General features: G+C 46.0%; 1 protein-coding gene across 4 annotated transcripts in view; it reads left to right on the forward strand.

Annotated features, from left to right (window-relative positions):
• Positions 1-23,036, forward strand: part of DNAH9 (dynein axonemal heavy chain 9) — a 392,319-nt gene that overhangs the window by 7,953 nt on the left and 361,330 nt on the right. For all 4 annotated transcript variants that reach the window (XM_050919194.1, XM_050919196.1, XM_050919197.1 and 1 more), the window contains 7 exons: positions 1,384-1,542; positions 3,579-3,709; positions 8,796-9,007; positions 10,557-10,790; positions 17,975-18,142; positions 20,529-20,645; positions 21,898-22,048. In XM_050919194.1, coding sequence (XP_050775151.1) covers positions 1,384-1,542; positions 3,579-3,709; positions 8,796-9,007; positions 10,557-10,790; positions 17,975-18,142; positions 20,529-20,645; positions 21,898-22,048 — 1,172 coding nt within the window. The remainder of the gene's footprint in view (positions 1-1,383; positions 1,543-3,578; positions 3,710-8,795; positions 9,008-10,556; positions 10,791-17,974; positions 18,143-20,528; positions 20,646-21,897; positions 22,049-23,036) is intronic.

Raw genomic sequence — 23,036 nt, forward strand, 5'->3', positions numbered from 1 at the left:
ATAAATTTGTTAGTCTCTAAGGTGCCACAAGTACTCCTGTTCTTTTTGCGGATACAGACTAACACGGCTGCTACTCTGAAACTAGGGTGTGGGTTTCTCAAGGGAGGGAGTGCTGATTGGGTGAGTTATCTATGATGTCACAGCGCTACTGTTGAGGCTTCTCTGCCTGCAGCACCATGTGGGCTGCCAGGGGAAGTTGCTGATGTGAAACTGCTGAAGCAACAAGGAGAGGAAGAGGAGTGGCTTAGATTAGGTAACATTAAATGTAGGTCAAATGGCTACAGGGTCAGGAATAGAGAGTGTGGTCCCTGCCATTGCCCCCACCTGCCAGCTCAGCTGGCAGCAGCAATGGAGCGTGTAACCCTCTAGACTACTGGAAACAAACCCTATTCCTCTTTATCATTTTCTTTGCCTCACCATGGTGCTGCTGCCTGTCTTGAGATGATGCATCTCCCTGCCTTGGAGCCTGTTCCCACTCACGTTGACTTCAGAGGGGCAGGATCAAGCCAAAGATGGTAACTGAGAGGTTCAGTGATTAAAAACTGCAGTGACAAGGCACTACAGAGAAACCCAGGATAGACAGGCCCTGTGAGAAGCTGATCCCCATAGCTGGCCAAACAAAGAGAGGCCCAATTCTGCTCTATGGCATTTCTTTGGCTGTCTTTCTGTCTGTCTGCTACACAAAAACCTTTGAAGAATAAGCCCATTTGGTGCTGCAAGCAGAGGAGCATTGTGACATCCAACAATTATCAGGAGCTGTGCTCCCCATTTCGACCTTTTTGGGCAGCAAGCTGGCACCTCCTCTGCTCCTTCAGCTTAGCAGCCACTTTGCATGGTTTCTCTCCTAACTGAGTCTAGTAAATCACTGGAGGCAAGATGGAGCAGGTTGTGCAAAGAGCAGCATTGGGAGAGATGATTCTGCTTGAGGCATAGTCTCCCCAATGCTCTTCCTGGGATGGGGGGCTCCACAGCACCCCCAACTGGGGAAGTGGCATGCATGCCACAATCTTGTCCATGCTGTGCAAGTTCAGATACTAAACGTGAGCAAGTCTCGTGCCAAGGGCATTCACATGTGCCTCAGGGGGTCAGAAAGTAAGATGTTTGGGTGCATTATTGTTTCTGCTTGCCTTCCCTTGAATGATCAGGTACTGGTCACTGCTGGTGGCAGGATGTTGGCTTAGATGATGTTATCCACTATAAAGGCATTTTAGAAACTTTCTCAAGAATGAATTTACTGTATTATAAAAAAAAGTGTGAGGATTTAAGATACACAGCACCTTGTGAAATAAATGTTGGCATCTGATTATTTTGCACAGGCATATCCTGTGCATTGTCAAACAAAAACCAAACTTCACAGGGAGACTTTGTATTTACTTTCTGCAGTGTGGAACTGGTGGATAAATCTCTCGTGCACACCATTGAGTCAACAGTGATAGAATGGAGTTACCAGATCCAGGGAGCGTTGAAAAGAGAGTCATCAGAGCCACTTCTGCAAGGCAGCAACCCCAATCCGAAGGTGGAGTTAGAATTCTGGAAAAACAGGTGAGTTGCAGGCAGCCTAGCAGTGTATGTTTGTCAGTCGAAGCTTGTGTTGCATGGAAGGGAAATGCTGCAAGCAGCCAGCACTACTCAAGACAAGCTATAAAGACTAAGCAGTTTAAAGTTTATATAAAGACTCAAGATAGAGAAGTTTATTCTAGCTCATAAAATAACCATAAGCTGTGAAATACATAGGAAGTCACTGCTGGTGCAACTGGCAGTATTTCAACTGACCATAGGGAGTCCAAACCTAAGTGATCTTTTCTAAAATCCCCCTTCCATCACAGCTAAGAACAGGCGAAACTGTGATGGGGACCTCAGGGTACAACCTGGAACCATGAGACTGCTCTGCCCCCTAAACTCTCCAGCCTGGGCTGTCTCTCTCAATGCTTTGCTAGTGCGAAGCAGCTGATGTTGTTGTCACTCAGCCACCAGCATAGAGACACACCCAGGTAAGTTGCATGAGTGCTCTCTAAGCCACTCGTGAACTGTAAAGTGGGAGACACTAGCAAATCCCTCCAGCACCCAGTTTTGCATCCAGACAATGTACCATCTTACACTGCTCAAGACCTTTTCTTGAACAGTGCAAACGTATTAATTAGTTCACCACTTCGTCAAAGGATAGTGGACCATGCACCAGCCTTTGTAATCTGAGCAGATTCCCCAAGCACTTTAGATAAACTCACTGATAAAGATAAACCATTAAAATAGGCTTATTAACTACAGAAAGATAGATCTAAAGTGATTATAAGTGGTAGGCGTAAAGGTCAGAGTTAGTTACCTAAGAAATAAAAGTAAAATCGCACTCTAAATCCTAAACTCCATTAGTCTAAGCAAGATTAATCAAAGAGCTTTTTTCACCCCACCGGATGTTGCAGGCAGGTTACAGTTCTTAATACACAGGCTGAATTTCCTCCTCAGCCCCCCAATCTCATCAGTTTGAAGTCTTTGTCTTCTCAGCATTCTTGGTGCCTCCAGTGTAGGTCGGGGAGGAGAGAGCTAATTGCATGATGCTGCTGTTCCCTATTTTATACTTTCAGTTCATGTCCCAGGAATGATACTAGCCAGCCATGTCCTGGTGGGCCTTGATGAGTCATAGGGTTGAGCAGTCCCCATTGTGCAGTGCTTGTTCAACTGTCTCTCACAAAATTATAAATCTCTTGTTTACGTTTCCCTGGCTAGTCAATGGCTCACGATGGTCACTTAACACCCGCCTGGGTGAGGGTCACCTCCTTTGTTGACACTGGAGAGTTAGCTGTGGGCATCTCCTGGACACACAGTGTATTTCAGTAACAACCATATAGCAGTGTAATACATATAGTGTATTCATACACACTAACAATATACATGTTTTGACAGGACAATGGGTTTCAGCAGATCTTGACCTTTCATATGGCACCTTACAAGGCACGCTTTGTATGAAATATCACAACCATATACAAATAATGAGTATGGGGGTTACAGGGTGCTACTTTGAGGTAAAGTGTGTCACAAACACCAGTAAAAGCTAATGGAAGCCTCTCACTGGACTTCTTCCCCTCTCTCCAAGAAACTCAAAGCCAGTTTTTGAAGCCCAGAACATGTTACATTTTCTGACAAAAAGGAATCCGTTTCTCTGCTTGCAGCGAGGGGTTAGAGGCCCCAGTAGCAGTGACAGACCCTGACTCAGGAATCAGACTTGCTACAAGCTGTTTTTATTTACAGTAAACTCCAGTCATGCTCAGCCAACTCAGTTAAAAAAATGCAGAGCTAATTTCCTGTCCTCCGCCCCTCCTGTCTTATACTTCAGGAGGGGCACCTGGCAGTTGGACTGTGGGCAGTCACTGACTTTGGTCCCTGAACTGGGCTTCCCCTTGGAATAAGGATTAGCCCTCACAATGCTGAAGCCCATGAGATCTGAGGAACTCCTATGAGCCAGCAGCCACGCAGGCTAGGTGTGAATTGCTCAGTGCAGATGGAGTGGCGACGGATATTTATTTGCCTGGGTTCAGCTGCTGTGATCTCTACCTAGAGCTCTCATCTCTCTTGTTTTGCTGTAGGTACGAGGACCTGGAATGCATTTACAATCAACTGAAAACTCAGAAGGTGAGGAAAATGGCCGAACTGCTAGACAGAGTGCAGAGCAGCTACTTCCCAGCCTTCAAAGCGATGTTCAGAGATGTCGTAGAAGGTGAGATTTGGGCACCCTCTTTGCCTTACCTATGCTGATTTCATGGTTGGTCTTTTCCCCATCCCCTGATTTTTATAGCTACAGTCCCAACATGACTGGTCTGCAGTGACATTGGTCCTTGATGTCCTAGTAAAGCCTTGGAGCCTGTGGGAGACGGGTGCAGGGAGGGAATTGTTGGGAGGGGCATCTGGGAGGAAGAAGGGGCAGAAGGGTTAGAGGTTTGGGATTGTAGATGACCCTGCAGTTTTGGTACCATACTGAGACCAGTTTGATTACTGGTCTGTGGATCCAGAAACGTCCCCAAAGTCATGGAGAAGAATTTTGGGATTTGTGCCACCTTTAATAATAATCTCCTATTAATCCAGAGTGCCTCATCCTGATGGATTAATGTCACCTTCTACTACAGTATGATCGTGGTGGCAGCTTTACAGCAAGCCACAGCCGTTCACAACAGTTTAGGGCAGGAAATGTTGAATACTGCATCCAACTAGAACTACAAGAGGAGTTTTCATTAGACTACTTATTGCCCAAACTGGAATTTAGTCTGGACACCAGGGTTTACACCCCAGTCTTGTGAAAATAATAGTTTGCAACCGGTGTGGGCAGAGCACCCTTTGGTCTGAGAATATTAAGGCACTTGATAAAGGTGGGCAAATATTGTTCTCCCTGGTTTCCTGAGGCGTCATCGCAGGTGTGGAAAGCTGATGTGACATGCCCAAGGTCACACAGCAGGTCGGTGGCTTGTCTGAGTAGAGTCCTCTGCTCTGACAAAAAGTCTGCACTATCTCCAGGAAAAATGCAATGGGTCTGAGTGCAATAAATGATCGGGTCCTTGGTTTTATGTTTCATCTGAAAAGAGTGTCTTCTAGCTTTATGTTGGACTGGATCAGAGGGAACATCCGTAGAATCCCTCCATACAGCTCCTGGGATCTCCTTCAAGATCTTCTACCCAGTACTGACCTGCTTAGGTCATAAGATCTCACAAGACCATCATCCTAATTGGTATCACTTCTAAAGAAGACATAAAAGATTAATGCCTGGGTTAGTGTTCTGTAGGTGATGCAGGGGATTAACGTTCCAGACTTTCTCCTCCTTATTTTGCTCTCCTGGTGCATCAACACTGGAACAAGAGGAATTACTCCTTTGCCTCCCTATTTAAATCAGAATTATAAGAATGTTGACACATTTATTCGGAAATCTTGTCATTTTACAGAAAAAAAAGAGAATAGTTTCTAAGAAGTTTTCTACTGTGTATCTTTGAGAAGCAAAATTACAGCCAAGCAATGCGCAACTCTGCAGAAGTTCAGTCTTCTCAAGTAAGCCATGCCCATTGGAATTCAGTCCAGCCCAAACAAAATCCTGAGAATTTACTGTGGTTTCTTTCATTATTGGGGAAGGAGGAATCCCTGAGAAGGCCGTGAGGACTAGCTTGATAAGGGGGATTTAGACTGAGCGTTACAGCGCTTAAGCCCCGCCCCCTCAAAGGAACTTCAGTGCCTAAGTCTGGACCAGAGATAGGGGCTTCCCTCTGCTTGAGATTCGCTGCTATTCAATCTGCTCCTGGAGTTAGGATGATCTATCTTAAGCATCTTTCTCAAGAAAAAAATGAGGAGCTGTGGTTGGTACCATTCCCACCATACCCAATAGTTCGAGCACTCTCTCAAGTTGTGGGATACCTGGTTTCAGTAGGGAAATCAATGCTCAAAATGATCAACTCCCTGCAGAGTAGGGATTTGAACCCAAGTCTCCCACATCCCAGCTAAGTGCCCAAACCTCTGGGATGAGAACTTCTGTTAAAGTTGTGCCACTTTGTACAAAATATTTAAATATTCATTTGGGCCAAAGAGAGAGAGAGAGAATGGGAGATTGACCCAATGCTTAGAACACTCACCTGGGACATGGGAGTCTCAAGTCCCAGTCCCTGCTTTAATGACTAGTTAAGAATTTTATATAAGGTGGAACAGTTCCAGCAGTGAGAGGATTAGAGAGCCACAGGCCAGATCTACACTACAGATCTGTATATTGGTCTAACTATGTCACTCAGGGGTGTGAAAAATCCACCCCCTGAGCAAAGTAGTTATACCAACCTAACCCCCCCATGCAAACAGTGCTAGGTCACTGGGAGAGCTGCTTCCATTGACATGGCTACCGCCTTTCGGGAGGTGGATTAACATCCCGTCGGCATAGTAATGTCTTCAGTAAAGCACGGTGGCTGCATGGCTGCAGTGCTGTATGTGAAGACAAGTCCATAGAGTGGAATTTGAACCCCATCCTGGGTGAGTGCGCTCACTATGGGGTTGTTGGATAAAAGGGGGCTGGTGCTACAGCTGTGCTTTGTGTGGGGCCTGACCTGGTCGATGTGTTTGATGGCAGCCTCTGAGCACATTGGCCAGGGTGGGCCCCATGGGTGAGATAGGTGGGAAGACTAGGGGATTAGGTGGGAGTACGGCACAGAGATGCTGGACAATTCCTGGACTGAGGCAGCTATGTACATGCCCAGCTGCCAAAATGTAGGTACCTTGGAGAGTTTACCAGTGTAAACATACATGCCTAGTAAATTAGGCACCTTTGGGGTTGGGTGGCGGCTGAGCAGGATATTGTGAATGTCAGTAGTGCTTAAAGGTTGGATTTTGCCAGCTAAAGAGGCAGTTAGGTACCTAAGTTCCCCCTGTGAATCTGACCCTGATACACCACCTGTTTCGTGACCAACAGTAATCTATAGCCCAGCAAAAAAAAACAACCCTTTTCAACCAAAACAACCAGTGTCTTCTGAGAACTTTGGTGTCACTAATCCTATCAGCTCACCAAAGCCAAGGCACTTTTCTTCTCAGCAGCTGCTGCTGCTGCTGCAGAAGGTGGGCTCCCATCTGTAGAGGTTTCTTTTTAAGTTCGTAGCAAAATGCAACTCTGCAAAAGAGAAGTCTTGTTCTTTGGAAGCATCTTTAGTGTGGATGAGACAGCGTTACATTCCACTCCACCTCCCACCACAGCCTTCTTCATAAGGACAGAGACTTGCTATTTGCCTTGGGTAACTCCCCTGAAGTTGAATAGAGGAGGGATTTTTTTTTTCTTTTTGCTTCTGAATTCTCTCTTTTCTTTCTAGTCAGTGCCAGTGTTACACTGTCTGGAGTGGCTCACGTCTGTGCGTGCCAGCCTCAGGGCAGACTGTTACAGAGCAGGGCAGAAACCCCAAACTGGCTGCATGTTCTGTAATTAGATTTCACCAACCCAGTAACCAATGTGAACTTTTAAAGCACTGTAACAGCCTTACCATGGAGTCACAGACAGTCCCCTTGAGCTCTCCAGTCTCACTTGCCATCCAGGCAAGCTGGACTATGTGATAGATGGTCACTTTACACCAAAAAACACAGCAATATTCAGATACTCCCAGTCCCAAAGGACCAGTGACTTACCCCAGGTCAATTGTACTCAAATCTCAAACCGAAGACAATGCCTGTAGCTAATCCTGTAATAAACTAAAGATTTATTAACAAAGAAAAAAAATTAGAGTTATTTGTAGGGTTAAAACAGGAAATGTACACACACAAATGAGTGATGAGTAGATGTTTCTCTAATAAGCTGCTGTGTATGTCATTTAGGGCTAACTCAGACCAAGCAGCATGGGGATCTCATGCTTATGGTTAGGAATCTTTGCCCCTCAGAGTCCAGACAGCATAGAGAGAGACTCAGTTTCTCCTTGTCAGAGATTTTTATCCCTTTCCCCCCAGAATCCATCTGAAGGGATGAGTTCATGTGCAGGGCTCCCCTTCCCAGAGGGAGTCAGGAATGCAGTAAACAAGGTCTCTGTCCTTTGATGCTGCACAATGCCTCACTTGCCTTCAGTGGGCCACCTTGTGTGCAGGACGAGCACTTTACCTTAATTAATGCTGCTTTTCCTGTTTGCTGAATTACACAGTTACAGAGGATTACAATGCAAATGCTCAATATAACTTCATATCATGGCATACAGATATTATAAGTAGGAATAATACATGCAGAATCCTAAAAGCATTCCATAAAGTCTAAACACTTTCTTATCACGCTAATATCTATTTTAACTATATTAACTCACAGGTGAACCAGACTGGTTTCTGGCTATGCATTTGTCAGCGTTCAGTACGGTCTGCCAGCATCACAGCCAGTATCTCTCACTCCTTCATAATGATTCTAACTGTTAATAGTGTTAGAGCAGTGGTCCCCAACCTTTTTGTCTGGCGGGTGCCAGACGAAGAACCGTGGCAGGGGTCAAGCATCCGCCAAAATGCCGCAGAAATTCAGCGGCGATGTCTCTCGATGACGTCACTTATCAGCGGCAAGCAGCGGCATCGAGAGGCGTCACCGCCGAAATGCCACAGAAATTTGGCGGCATTTTGGCGGATGCTCAACTGCCGGCCAGGATGTGGGTGCATTTAGATGTCCCTGCGGGCGCCATGGCGCCGCGGGCACTGCATTGGGGACCCCTGTGTTGGAGAGACAAGCTGGCTGTTCTAAATTAGTTGTTTAGGAGAGTAATACTTGAACTAACTCTTGTATCAATTGGCAATCAGGTTTATAGCCTGCAGAACTGTTTTTTGTAGACCCTTCTTCGCTAAGTCTTATCTTGTAAGCAAGTAGTTTTTAAGTGAGGTGAAACTTGGAATACACAAGACAAGTTAGACTCCTGAAAGGGGTACGATAATCTGGAAAGGTTGAGAGCCACTGCTCTAGACTAACCTAGGTTAGTAACATTCAAAGGCACAACAGTTATGGCTTCCAGGCTTTGGGGTATGTTAGGTGCATAGTGATCCTAACTACTTCATAAGCAGCTTTTGTGTATTTTACACTGGTAAAACTGATGCAGAAACAGACAGAAGTTGGCTTTATTCAGAGTCCCAAGGAGTAACAGTGTGTTGGTTTTTTTTGGCTGTGTTGTTTTCTGTTTCCCGTTGCTGTTCATTTTTCCAAATAAATTGGCTTAATTTATTTTGTGAGCTGAGTTTTTGCCTGTGGGTGTGAAATGACAGCAGAGATAATCAAAGCCCAGGCAATAGCTGCATGCTAGGGAGGGACAGATCTCACCTTTCATGTGTGCGGTTTATTTTCACAGCTTTGACTGAGGCCCAGGATATTAACCTGCACCTGACACCTCTCCAGCGTGGCTTGGAGGAGATAGAGAATGTTGAGTTTAATGAGGTGAAGCCATTGATCAGTCCCTTGCTCCACATGGTTTGTTTAATCTGGGCCACATCCAATTACTACAACACGCCTGCACGGATCATAGTGCTGCTTCAGGAAATCTGCAATCTTCTCATCCAACAAGTAGGTGGCCTGGACCCTTTAAACCACTCCCCGAACCCCAGAGTTCAGTTAGAAATTTCTATCTCAAGGCTTCCACAGATGGGGTAGGGGTCAGGGTCAGGATACGCCCCACTTGCAACACTGCACCTTGACCCTAGGTATCAGCGCTTTCACATCTTCCACTAGACTTGTCTGGGATTTCTTTCATGCAGGCACTTGATTCTGCCAGCCATGTAGTGTCTGGGCTGCACATCCATCCATGTTAGACATGAAAGCCATCACAAACCACTGTGCCCCCCAGTGCCAGAGCTCACGTTTGCTTAGAACAGTTTAGAGAAATGTTAATACTGCAGTGCTAATGCTTTGCACCAAAGAGAGCTACTCAGACATTTGGCTTTTATCTTGCATCTCATCTGTTCTTCAGCTGTGTTTTTATCCACTTAGACATGTGCTCCCGGCACTTCCATGAAACTCATAATCCCAAGCCTCTTTTTAGTGGGTGGTGGCACTTCCATAGCATGGTCACCCAGGTCACATGGAAACCTCTCTCTGGGGTTCCATGTGGTCTCAGATTTGCCAGGAGGCCATGAGCAGGGCTAGCGGGTTTCTGCTGGATTCTCAGCCTCAGGAAACCACACAATGACTGCAGATAGTCCCCAGTAATGCTTGCTTTTCCCCTCTGCGTCTGACCCCCAGGGGATTCCAGAGGCAGCAGCTGCTGGGGGAGTTCTGTGAAGCTACCCCTTGCCTCCTGTGGAACTCTTCAAGATCTGATGGTTTAAGAGCAGAATCTCCGGCCTCTATGGGGCACAAACTCTCCCATGTGTTCAACAGAGGAATGCTGAGGGAATCTGGGAGTTTCTGATTATGGCATTTGCACACACCCCAGTTTGTAGAGTCTGCAGGTCAGAGCACAGTGAAGTGCTCAGAGCTCTGCTTGGTGTTGTATAAATAATAATGATCAAGCCCCCAGCAGATTGCAATGAAAAGGCCAGGTGAAAACAAAGCTTATGGCATCACAGAGTTCATTACACGGTTTTGTAAAACAAAATGGTAGCTGGCCCGTTGGCTCTCCACAGGCTTCCTGGACTCTATAGCCTGAGGGGAAGGCTGCTGCTTCTCCAGGGGGGGAAGGACCTCCCCTCCCCCTTTAGCAGTCAGAGACTAAGTAAGGTTTGCCTTTCCACCCCGTTGTGGAGCCATCAGTCCTGAAACCAAGTGAGAGGCTGGATGTCAGACCATCACCTAGAAAGGCCTTCTAGCTCTCTCATGCTAGGACTGTGTCCTGGGCTCTGGGAATAGTCCGTGGAGTTGGAGTTCTGGCGTCTGTGTTCATGGCAGGCAGGAGTTGTGGAAAGGTGTCCCCGGATTTCATCCTCAGATCTTTAGATTTGCTCAGGAAAGCTTCTTTAAAAAGGCATGTCATCTCCTCATCCCCTGAGGCTCCCCCTTATAATGATTTTTTAAAAAACATTGTTTGGCTTGAGAAACACATTTAAATATAGCCAGCCCAAAAACCCAACTGGACTCTCGGGGCAGCAGAACTTCAATTCTGGCTCTATCATCATAGGCCTGGAATTACCTGACCCCAGAAGACATTCTGAAGGGGGAAGCAGAAGAAAGTCTGGGCAAAGTGCGGGAGGTGCTTGCCATCCTGAGTTATTTCAAGCAGACGTTTGAGGACAGACGGGAAAATCTCCACACATACTTTAAACCAGGCCAAGGAGTGAAAGAATGGGACTTCCAATCCCTCATGGTGTTTGCACGGCTGGACAGCTTCCTAAGAAGACTTAAGATGGTGGAGGTTTGTATTTGGTCTTGAAATACAGTGAAACCCGAGACAGCACTTTGCAGAAATAATCCACTTTCGACAACAAACCCCTTCATTCACATTGTAGGTAAGGAGCCTTCTCATTTTTCCAGTCAATTTTCTGCTAAGTGTGGCAGGGGCATTGGTTGCACCATATCCTGGCTAAAGAACATGCGGAAAATACACCTGGGTCCCTCTCTCTGGGCTGGTGTTGGTGTTTTATTCACTCCAAAGAAGCAGAACCCTCTAAAGGGAAATGTGTGGCACGTACTGGGCTTCACGGCACACAGGAGCTAGAAATCCATCAGCCCAATCTCAGTCCTGGGGCTGTGGGTATCCCTCAACAGCAAGGCTGCCATCTGTCTGAGTGTTCCCAGGATTGTCCCTTTATTTAAGGTAGCTATCCCTGGAAATCTGTATGGTGCTCAGTACACACTGCCAGCTGGCCAGGTCTGTGGGCTTGGGATTGTCCCAGATGTCCTGGTTTTGGTACCGCAAAGGTTGCAACCCAATTCAAGGGCCAAACCCCTTCTACAGCCCCAGCCCCTTAGCCAAGCCCCCTGCTACAGCTCCAGCCCCTTAGCCAAGCCACCTGCTACAGCACCAGCTGGCTTTCCCCCCTGAGCAAGAAACTGCCCGTTCCAGCCCCGCATAGCCCCACCTTAGCTGTATATAATCTAAATTTAGTTGAGATGTTTGTCTAAATCCATCCAGTCTGTGGAGAATGCCACAGGCCCTGTGCCCCATGTCCCCACACAGTGCTAATCCCCTGCTGGTGTCCTTGGCCTGTGCTTCACAGCATTGAGTCAGAGGGTGCTAGGCAGGAGTTAGTACCCCCTGAAATTCTGCATGGGCTCAGTTGGGGATGGTAGGCAGCCCCCCATCACACTGCTGCTAAGAGAGCCCAGAGCTGCAACTGCCCAGCAGTGGCCTCTGGAGAGGCTGGAGTTGGGTCCAGGAGCCAGTCAGTTCTCTTCGTCAGCAGCCGAGCAGCTCTTCTAGGCTCCAGCAGCAGCTGCTGCTCTTCCCGTGCTCTCGGCAAGAAGACTGATGTCCCCTTTTCAACTGGATGCCTGGCAACCCTACCAACTGATGATACTGTGGCTCAATAGCATCAGTGTGATGGTGCGTGACTCACCCCTGAGGCACCTCCTGCTGGTTGTCCAGGGAATTAGCTCTTCCAGCCTCTGGAGCGCCCTCTGCAGGCCAGTGTCCCGCTGCCACTGGCCCCCATGTCCCTCCCAGGACCCGGTGCTCCTTGTGTTTGTGATGCTGCCCCCTGGCAATACCCAGCAGTCTCAGGGTCTCCCCACCCAGGGGACCCCCCAACCCTCTATGCCCACCTTGTCTCAGTCTGGACTACTGCCAGTCACCATCTAGCCTCTGCTCCCTGGGGCAGACTGCAGTGTAAAAGCCACTCATCATAGGCAAGGGGGTTCAGACCTGCTGCCGCCTTCTGCCTCCCGGTACCTCTATGGGCCTTGGACCAGGCCCTGCAGCCTGGGGAGTTGCCAGCCTGGAGCTCCCCTGCTCCTCTGGCTCTCCCCAGCCCTGCTTCACTTCCAGTACCCTTATTGCAGGCAGCCAGGCCCTGCTGTCTCCCAGCCTGGAGAGAGACTTATCCTGGGCCTCTGGCTCACAGCCTTTTTATACAGGCCAGCTGTGGCTGCTCTGCCAATCAGCCCAGCTTTTCCCCTGCCCCAGCCTCCTGCCAGGGCTGTTTTAAGCCCTTCAGTGCAGGAGCGGAGTAACCGCCCAGCAACAGTCATGCGCTTTCAAAGTGTGGTAGGCAGAGGTGAAAGTAAGCCAGTCTGGTACGGCATACGGGCAAGAGCCAGTATGCCGTGCTGGACTTCATCGACTTCCACAGTGGGGATTGAAAGGGCTCAGAGCTCCCTGCCGCTGTGGGCAGCCCAGACCCCTTTGAATCCTGGCCACGGCTGAGATATAAAGGGTTCAAAGTTCCCTGCTGCTGCGGGCAGCCCAGAGCCCTTTAAATCCCGGCCTCGGCTCCTGCGGCAGGGCTGGGGCCGGGATTTAAAGGGCTCAGAGCTCCCTGCAGCTGCAGGCAGCCCAGAGCTCTTTGAATCCCGGCCACGGCTCTGGCGGCTGGGCTGGGGCCAGGATTTAAAGGGCTCCAGGCTTCCCTCAACAGCAGGAGCTCTGGGCCCTTTAAATCCCTGCCCCAGCACCGCAAAGCTTGGGGTTCCCCCTGGTGGCCAGAGCCCCGGGCCCTTTAATTTGCCCCTGAGCCCCAGGGGGCTCCCAGCCCCCTCTGCAGCTGGGGGCCCCTGGTTGATTTAAAGGCTCTGGGTCTCCCAGCCACAGCTGGTTCCCCAGGGCCTTTAAATCTTGAGAGGCCACGCCTCTTCCGGATGAGGCCATGTCCCCCTCAGGACTCCGGCAGTATCGGTAAGTCCTGTAAGTTACTTTCACCCCTGGTAGTAGGGACAAAGGTATGCCAACTGCATGTTACAGTGCTCGATACAAGTCAGGAGAAACAAAATGAGAGGGCCTTCGGGAGGGAGATTTCCACCACTGCAATGCACTATCACCTGCCCGCTTCAAACATGATGATGGGCTCCTGGAACAGTGCATGACGGGTATCTAGCTCTTGACTCTACCAGGCCTACACTGTATATATTTGTTCTGACTTTACCTGTGTTGTGGTAGTGCCTGGAAACTCTAGCCTGGGATCAGGGCCCAGTGTGCTAGGAGCTGAACGCAGATGCCATTCTGTTAAGGATTTTCATTCTTTGACACACATACGTATATTAAGAAACTTTTCACTTCACCTTTAAGAGGACTCTCTTCTTTCATTGCTGTCCCAGCCCAAGGTTAGCATTTGCCTCATTTTAGCAAAAGCGCAGTTTAAATGAGAACATTTTGTTCTCGCTATCTCTCAGAGGATATACTGCAACTGAATACAAGGCACTATTGATTGCAGCTGAGCTCACTGCATTTTTTTATGCACCCCATTTAATTAACACAGCAGAAAACTCCGCAATCACTAATGTCTGTATTAAAGCTTTTCAGAATGATGTTTTCCACTAAGTGCTGGTATGCAGTAAACCAAATTACCCTGGCCATTCTAACAAGACAAACATAAATAAAGACATTTGTAATTACAATTCATAATGAGAACAATAGGAACAATGAAGTAATTATGCAACGTAACTGTGCTAAGGATCTGGTGCACCATTTGCTTGTTGCTTAGATGCTAGGAAGGTGGGAGCTAGAAAGAAAACAGATTTTTCAGCTGCGATTTTCATTTTGTGGCTGCAGATAACTTAGGTTTTTTTGGTTTAAAGTTGGGCAATAGTTACTAACATGTACCTCATAATATACCCTTCAAGGTGCAGCGAAAGTGGCATGGGATCTGTGATCTGGGTGAGCACCCTTCCCAATTATACTCAGCTTTGTATGCATTGTGAGGTGCAATTAAATTTGTCCTAGGCCTCATCATAATTAGAAACATAATGACCTCCAGCCTCTTCATGAGGAAATCCATAGGAAACTCCAGCGTTTCTTTTTTCTTTTTTCTTCATTCCTTCCGTTTTTTTTTTCATTCCCAAGCAGCCCTACTAGAACAGTGTGAGATAGGACTTTTGTCTGTGTATTATTATTTTTACCTTGAAGATATTTGGCAAAATTAAAATAGATTGCACAACAGCTGTAATAGCTATTAAATGTGGGTTGTCAGATAGATGTCCTGGGAGAGAGGCTCATTTCTTTCCCTTCCCTTCCACTTTGTCTTTGTCCTGTTTTAAATTGTACCAATCTAACAAATCTGCTCTCTCACTGAAATAGCACTCTGATAGCATGCATTCTGCCGGCAGTGCAGGAGAGATCTTTGAAAGATCCAGCTTAGTTAAGTCATTGTGGAGAAACTAAATGAATTCTTTGCTTCAGTCTTCTAGGCTGAGGATGTTAGGGAGATTCCCAAACCTGATCCGTCTTTTGTAGGTGACAGATCTGAGGAATTGTCACAGATTGAAGTGTCATTAGAGGAGGTTTTGGAATTAATTGATAAACTTAACAATAATAAGTCACTGGGACCAGATGGCATTCACTCAAGAGTTCTGAAAGAACTCAAATGTGAAATTGTGGAACTATTAACTGTGGTTTGTAACCTGTCCTGTAAATCAGTTTCTGTACTCAAAGACTGGAAGATAGCTAATGTAACGCCAATATTTAAAAAGGGCTCTAGAGGTGATCCTGGCAATTACAGACCAGTAAGTCTAACATCAGTACTGGGCAAATTAGTTGAAACAATAGTAAAGAATAAAATTGTCAGACACATAGAAGAATATAAATTGTTGGGCAAAAGTCAACATGATTTCTGTAAAGGGAAATCATGTCTTACTAATCTATTAGAGTTCTTTGAAGGGATCAACAAACATGTGGACAAGGGGGATCCAGTGGACATAGTGTACTTAGATTTACAGAAAGCCTTTGACAAGGTCCCTCACCAAAGGCTCTTATGTAAATTAAGTTGTCATGGGATAAGAGGAAAGATCCTTTAATGGACTGAGAACTGGTTAAAAGACAGGGAACAAAGAGTAGGAATTAATGGTAAATTCTCAGAATGGAGAGGGGTAACTAGTGGTGTTCCCCAAAGATCAGTCCTAGGACCAATCCTATTCAACTTATTCATAAATGATTTGGAGAAAGGGGTAAACAGTGAGGTGGCAAAGTTTGCAGATGATACTAAACTGCTCAAGATAGTTAAGACCAAAGCAGACTGTGAAGAACTTTGAAAAGATCTCACAAAACTAAGTGATTGGGCAACAAAATGGCAAATGAAATTTAATGTGGATAAATGTAAAGTAATGCACATTGAAAAAAATAACCCCAATTATACATGCAATATGATGGGGGCTAATTTAGCTACAACTAATCAGGAAAGCGATCTTGTAGTCATTGTGGATAGTTTTCTGAAAACGTCCACACACTGTGCAGTGGCAGTCAAAAACGCAAATGGGATGTTAGGAATCATTAAAAAAGGGGATGGAGAATATCTTATTTACCTTATATAAATTGATGGTACGCCCACATCTTGAATACTGTGTACGGATGTGGTCTCCTCATCTCAAAAAAGGTATACTGGCATTAGAAAAGGTTCAGAGAAGGGCAACTATAATGATTAGGGGTTTGGAACTTGTCCCACATGAGGAGAGATTAAAGAGGCTGTCTCGGACTCACAGATCGTGCCCACTCATGGCCCCGCGCAGTCCGTGGGGGGTGCCCCTTTCAGTGAGACAGCCCTTCTCGGGGGTCCACTCTCTCTCGAGGTCAGGCCCTTCCACCTCCTGGAGCCGCACCTCTCTGAGCCTTAGGACACCTGTTTCTCGCTGTGGGCCCCTCAGGGAGTCCACACACTCTGGACCCCCCGGGCCTTCTCACCCACGAAGGGATTGATGCAACCCTGTTCTCTAGACCGGAGTGACTCTCAGCCAGCATAAAACAGGAGGGTTTATTGAGAGTTGAAGACAGCATAGGAAACTCTCAGGGCCTCAAGCCTGGCCTCCCTCAGCACAGCATATCCCAGTCCCCCTGCATCCAGGTTGGCTCTGCCTGCTCCCCCTCTCCAGCCCAGAGTGCCCCTGCTTCCCAGCTAGGCTTCCAATATCCCTGGCCCCAAGCCCCGCCTCTGCCCATTATCTTCTCTCCAGATAACCAGGGTCGTAAATAGGATGGCCTGGGTCTCTTCTCCTCTCAGCCCTCCTCTGGCCCCCTCTGGCTGGAACTGTCTAGTCAGGTAACCAGGGTCCTCTCTTCGCAGCCCATTGTCCTCCCACTGGCCAGAACCGGCTGTGACACCTGAGCTGCGTCCCCAGGGCACCAGATCACCAGTCACTGGGGTCTCCATCCTCCAGGCCATCCGCCGGGGTCCCGAGTTCCCTCTCTGGTCCTCTGTAACAACAAACCCCCTCTCCCCTCACCTCATTAAACAAGTAACACCTAGGGACACTGAGTCCCACTCTCTCTGCATGCAACCCACTGGAAAACACAGAAGACCCAAGAAAACCCCCCAGTTTGTCACAGAGGCTAGGACTTTTCATCTTGAAAAAGAGGAGACTAAGGGATATGATAGAAGTATATAAAATCATGAGTGGTGTGGAGAAAGTGAATAAGGAAATGTTATGTACTTGTTCCCATAACATAAGAACTAGGGGCCACCAAATGAAATTAATAGGCAGCATTCAACCCCAGATGCAGAACTCCCCTTGATCTCAGGAGTCTGCACCTAGCTGCTTTTGAAAATCCCACAAAGCACCTATCTGCATTTTTAGGTGCCTAAATACCTTTGAAAAGCTGGTCCTAGATGGCTGCGTTGGTTCTTATCGCCATCTCTTCCCATGGTTTGTGAATCACTCTGTGGCTTAGGTAGGAGTTAGGTGGCAAGTTGCCCGCAGGGAGGCAGCAGGGCATATGGTCAGAGGTAGGGACATAGGTGTTAGGGAACATTTACTGTAGGATCTTAGGCTCTGAGTGAGTTTAGGCACCTGAAGGGTTTGGTGGCAGTTTTGTGCATGACATTGGTCTCCAAAACAGGTTTGTAGGTGCCTAACTCCCTTTGTGCACCCAGGCCTTAGATGTTTTTGAAAATTTTGCAAAAGGTCTAATAGATGACCCCGCCCCCTACATTACATGGAGTACCAGGGTTGGAGGGGACCTCAGGAGGTCATCTAGTCTAACCCCCTGCTCAAAGTGGGACCATTCCAAGGAGGTTGTTGCCCCAGATCCCTAAATGGCCCCCTCAAGGATTGAACTCATAACTCTGGGTTTAGCAGACCAATGCTCAAACCACTGAAGTATCCCTCTCTCTCTCCCCTGCATCTGATTACCTTCCCTCTGGCTAATCTTCAGCCCAAGGCTGACTTCACAATTTGCAGAGTCCCTGAGAAGAAATTGGAAAGGACTAAACCATTCCTTGAGTTGCCTCCCTTTGCATCACCACTGGTGGAAAGGACGTAGATGCTTCCAACTCTAGCAGCAGGGTTGGAGAAGGAGAAGATATGACCAGCCCATGAGTTACAGAGCCCCTGTGAGATGCATAACTTGTGCTGTAGCCAGCCCTATGTCAGTCCATATCAGGCACTAAGCACTTGCTGATCACTGACATCTTCATTTGTTAACATCTGAACTTGTTCCTCTGTTAATTGACTCTGAAGGATCTCCTAGCAACAGCCTTGGACATAATGAAGCTGGAAAAGCTAGAGTTTAGTGGGATAAGAGGAAAGGCGCTGAGCCAGCAGGTCCTGAGCATGTATGAAGAGTTCCAGGAGGTGTACAAAGTACTTTCAGACCGAAGTTATGACTGTCTCGACACAAACAACATGGTAGGTGGTACTGGACTCCAGGAGAACTAACTGTGTGTAAATGCTTTCAAAGAAGCATGTTCATTCTAGAAAAATCCCAAATCCACTTGAAATTCTCTAGCTTTGTTTCCAGCCACTTCCTCCCTCAGTGTATCATTTCCTGATATTTTTGCCCATAGATTGAAGGGTGCTTTTGGCCTCTGGCAGGTTGCATGAAAAGGCTGTGTTCTAACCTGGGTTTCCACAGTGGGTATGTTTTTACACACTTATAGCAGAATTGTGGTTAGATGTTTGGCCGTGCGTGTGTGTTCTGTCTGTATGCTGTACTGACTTTGGCCAGAGAGCCCGTGTAGCAGGCTCCGATCAAACTGCCCTATAACCACAGACTCGGTTCGTAGCGAAGGCGCTTGGTCATGTTTATTGTCAACGAAGCATGGTTCTAATGTCCTGGCTCAACAGTTTCAGGTACACTAACACATGTATGCCCGTTGCAATGGACTAACTTAGTTAATGGTGGGACTTTCCATTATCTCCTAGGCCAGTCAAAGACACTCCCTCTGAGATATCTTTTTATACATTAATACAAACAAGTTACGTACTGCCCCTCTGACGTAGCTAGTTACCACTCATTACCTTGTAACATCTTTATCCATCAAACTGTCATCCTGGCCTTATCTTTAGGATGGGTCAGTGTGTTCTTGTTCTCTTTGCGGAATGTGTTTATACCATTCTTAGTATGGGGTGTTCTGGTACTACCCTTCTGGCATGTGTTTGCGTGAGTGCTTTGTGCCTAGCACCTCTTAGGCGTGTGCGTTTTTGCAATATCAGTCCTGTTCTTGCCAGATTCTCTGAGCATGGCCTGCCTCTTGTTCACAGCCTGATCTTGCTTTATAGTAGCAACGTTTTGACCACTACTTTGGTTCATCCCTCGGCCCTCACCGATTCCTGCTGCCCCCATTGGCCAGGAGCGGTGAACCGCTGCCAGTGGGAGCTGTGATTGGCCAAACCTGCGGATGCGGCAGGTAAACAAACCGGCCCGGCTCGCCAGGGCGCTTATGCTGGCAATGTACACATTGAACAATGAGGATAAAAATATCTTGAGTGTCTGCTTTGTTCCCTGCTCACTGAAGGAAGCATGGGTCCTGTGGAAACTACACTGTGTGCTCATGTAATTAAAGACTGTGTCATGCATATGTACAAAGGGCAGAATTAAGATTGCACAGGCCACCTTGCAGATGGCATTTTTTTTTATTGTTCAGTGCCTCAGTGAGCTTGATATTCTTTTGACATGGTTATTGTATGGAATTATGTTTATTTCTTGTACTGTGATATAGGTATGTGATGGTGCATTAGAGACAAGCGAAAATAATTGTTCCCTCCCTGAGTATTAGTAAATGGAACTGTCCAGTTTGGGGCTGGGGCCAATGAGGTAATAGAAGGACTCCCCTCCGGTCACTGGCTGTGTCTTGCCATCTGCAATCCACAGCAGTAGAGTCTTAATGGTATGTCTAACATCTGTGATAGCTGTTGGGGTTTTACTGTTGAACTCAGCTGTCACACTGATATTGTTCCAGACAGTTCTTACTTGGGGAGAGAGGTCACAAAAGTGGCTGCTAGGATCAGAAATCTGCCTCTGGAAGAGGCTGGATTTGGATCCTGTTCTCTCCTGCCTCTCACAGGATTTTCCGAACCACGTTTGTTAATGAATCAGCTATGGCCCTTTTACAGCTGTGCCAGTCATGAGCCAGTGCTGTAAGGGAATCTAGAGAAAATCTGAGACCCAAAATGCCAGGACCCTTGCTGCTGCAGACTAAGAAGTTTTGTGCAGGTTAAGAAGCCTGAAATCTGACTGACCGATTGCCAAGTCCCTGTGATTCTTTGCGTGGTTCAAAATTATTTACCTTTTTTTAAAAAAAAACTACAACCCACAACCACCTAGTTTTATCTCTCAAACTTCAAAGCATTTATTAAAATTGATGCATGAAGAATGGGTTGAGGTAATTGCATTATCTTTCAACATGGTCCCATTTACAGTAAGCTTGTAATCAGAGCAAAAGTGCATTTGCAAGATTTCTGACATAGAGATGTGACTTACAGTACACTCCCCAAAAGAAACATTTTTACAGTCTGCATGACTGAAAAATAACAGCACTCAAGTCATGAACGTGCACAGGACAAATGGGCTTGTAGATACTTAGGGACAGATCCTCAGCTGGAGTAAAATGGTGATGCTGTATTGAAGTCAGTGGAGCTTCACTGATTTACACCAGCTGAGGATCTGCCCTTTCCCACTCCTGACGTGCAGGAAAGGGGTGGAGGACAGTGTCCAAAGCAGAATGATTCATGTCAAGGACAATGTTCCTCACTCTACCATTGTATAACAGCTTGATATGCTCCATTTCCCTAGGAGTTTGAACATGATGCCTCTGACTTTAAGCAGAAAGTGGAAGATATGGACAGAAGGCTGGGGACTATTTTCAGCCAGGCTTTTGATGATGCAGCTGGCTTGGAGCATGCCTTCAAGGTCTGTGATTCTTGCCAAAGAAATGAAGCTCTTTTTTTGTACAGGTGCCCCCATCCTCTCCCAAACAAACTACCTGTCCCATAGCTGTGCTCTGACAGTACCATGTTCCGGACATGCTGACTGCTTTTCTAAATGAAAGCATTTCTCTAGCTATAATACACCATTTGGTTTTTTGTTTGTTACTTGGTTTGTGAAGGGTTAATAAGGTGACAGCTTGGATGCCCAGGGAAATGCATTGCGTATTTGTGCTGCTATACAAGCCAACAGAGCAGTGATTCCCACACTGCAGCCTGTGGGCTAATGTTAGTCCGTAGAGCACTTGTTTGTGGTGCATGAATAACTGGCTAGCTCTCCTCCCTGTTTGCAGCTGCTTGTTTTGGTTTCCAGGTATCTCATTTCTGAGGGGAGGAAACAGGAGTTGCCTTCAGGGACTAGAATGGCCAGCGGCCTCCAGGGACCGGAACAGTTGGGACAGAAATGAAATAAGGAGCCAGGCAGCTATTCCAGGGCAGAGTGGCAGGCGAGGACCAGCTGGAGAAGTAGAGTCAGAGAGAGGAACAAAAGAGTTGGGAGGTGAACTGGGAAGAGAGCTAGTCCACAAGACACTCCCTCTCTCAGTCCTCCTGGGGCTGGCAGAACAATGGCAAAACATTTGGTGAGGAAGTTCAAAAGGTCAATGTTGGTCCCATTTAGCAGGGTTCCACATGGACCCGTTTTTCATTTTCAAGACTATTTCATGAAATGATTTTATTGATATTTTTATGGCTCCTGAAATGTAATGTTTACATTTTTTGTTAAATGAACATCTTTTTTTTATGAAAAAACATGGTTTTCGGTGAGTGGAATTGTCACTAATGATTTCACTAACATTTTGATAAAAAAAAGTTGATGATAAATGTTGTGAAAAATGGAAAAAAATCAACTTTTGGGGAGGGTAAAAAAATTCTTTTTGGGGAAAAAAAGCAATTTTTTTTATTAGAATAATTTTCTTTTGACAAATTTTGACCAGCTCTGATGGATGAGATGCACTGCATATTATGGAGAAAGCCTGAGAAATGCTTGTGAACGAGAGATGGGATTTTCTGGAAAAATGAGTGTGATCAGTGCAGTTTTTTCTTTTTCAAAACCATCCCTTATTGAATACAGTATTGAGAGTTCATGGCCTTTAAAGATGTTCATAGCAACCAGGGGCTGCTGGAGAAGCTGGGTCTGTGATTTTTTTCTTTTCTTTTCTGTTTGTTCCTCTCCGTAGCTGCTGGACATATTTGGGAGCCTTGTGGAACGGCCAGTGATAGCTGCCAGTGCCTCTGACAAATATCCTCGGCTTATCATCATGTTTGACAGAGACCTTGATGATGCTAAATTGATCTACTCGAGACATATTCAGGAGGAGATGGAGCTAGGTTTGTGTTAGTAATTGTGCAAAATTGTTTGACCAGAAACAAGAGCAGAGCAGTCAATGATTTGAATTGATTTTAATCAAGATATAAATCTGATTTTTTTAAAATCATATACTTAAATCAGTTTTACAAATCCTCAAACTAATTTGAAAATATGTACTAGTGCAGTTTTAGATTAAAATATATAATTATTATAATTAAAATTATGAATGCATGTTTTTAAACTAATTTATTTCAGTTTCACCACATTAGAGCATTTTACAGATTGCTATAGACAAAGAACAAAATATTGAAAATCTTAACATTATTTTGCTACAAACTCTTATCAAATGTGATTTTTCCCCACTTACCATTCCCCTTTACTCTTAAATATGATCACTCTTAAAATTATAAATTATTCTTAGTTTGCTAAATGTGCTTAATCTCATATTTACTCGAAAATTAATATTAAATAATTTAAATATTTTAAATAACTATTCAATTCCCTTATAATAATACAAAATACATGTGTAGACCTGTAGTTAATAAACTTATGAACCACAGAGTATTTGCTAGAAGAGTCTAATCTGTGAGCTGTGATTGGTCTGAGTTCTGGGGGAGTGAAAGGACACCCGAGGCATGTAATTTAACCAATCAGATGTAGAAGTGAGATCAACACTTCAGCTAGGTATAAAACTCTCCAGTATGTTCTCAGAAATTAAAACAATAGGTCTTTCCCTCACTTGATACTTTTCCAGAATATTCTGCATTCAACCAAAAATATAAACTACAAAAAGATTAAACTTCTTAGTAGAAAAAGTCTGTGTGTAAAATCCGAAATTCTGCGAACAATTAGGAAACTCTAAATTAAGCAACAAGAACATTAAAGCTGATCAGGGAATGATGGCTGCAAAATATTTGATCGGAAAAATGAGAACTCTCAAACCAAAAAATCATAGAAATATGGGGCTGGAAGGGATCTTGAGAAGTCCTCACATCCACCTGAGGCAGA

This window comes from Gopherus flavomarginatus, chromosome 12, assembly GCF_025201925.1.
Source record: "Gopherus flavomarginatus isolate rGopFla2 chromosome 12, rGopFla2.mat.asm, whole genome shotgun sequence".
NCBI classification, from domain to species: Eukaryota; Metazoa; Chordata; order Testudines; family Testudinidae; genus Gopherus; species Gopherus flavomarginatus.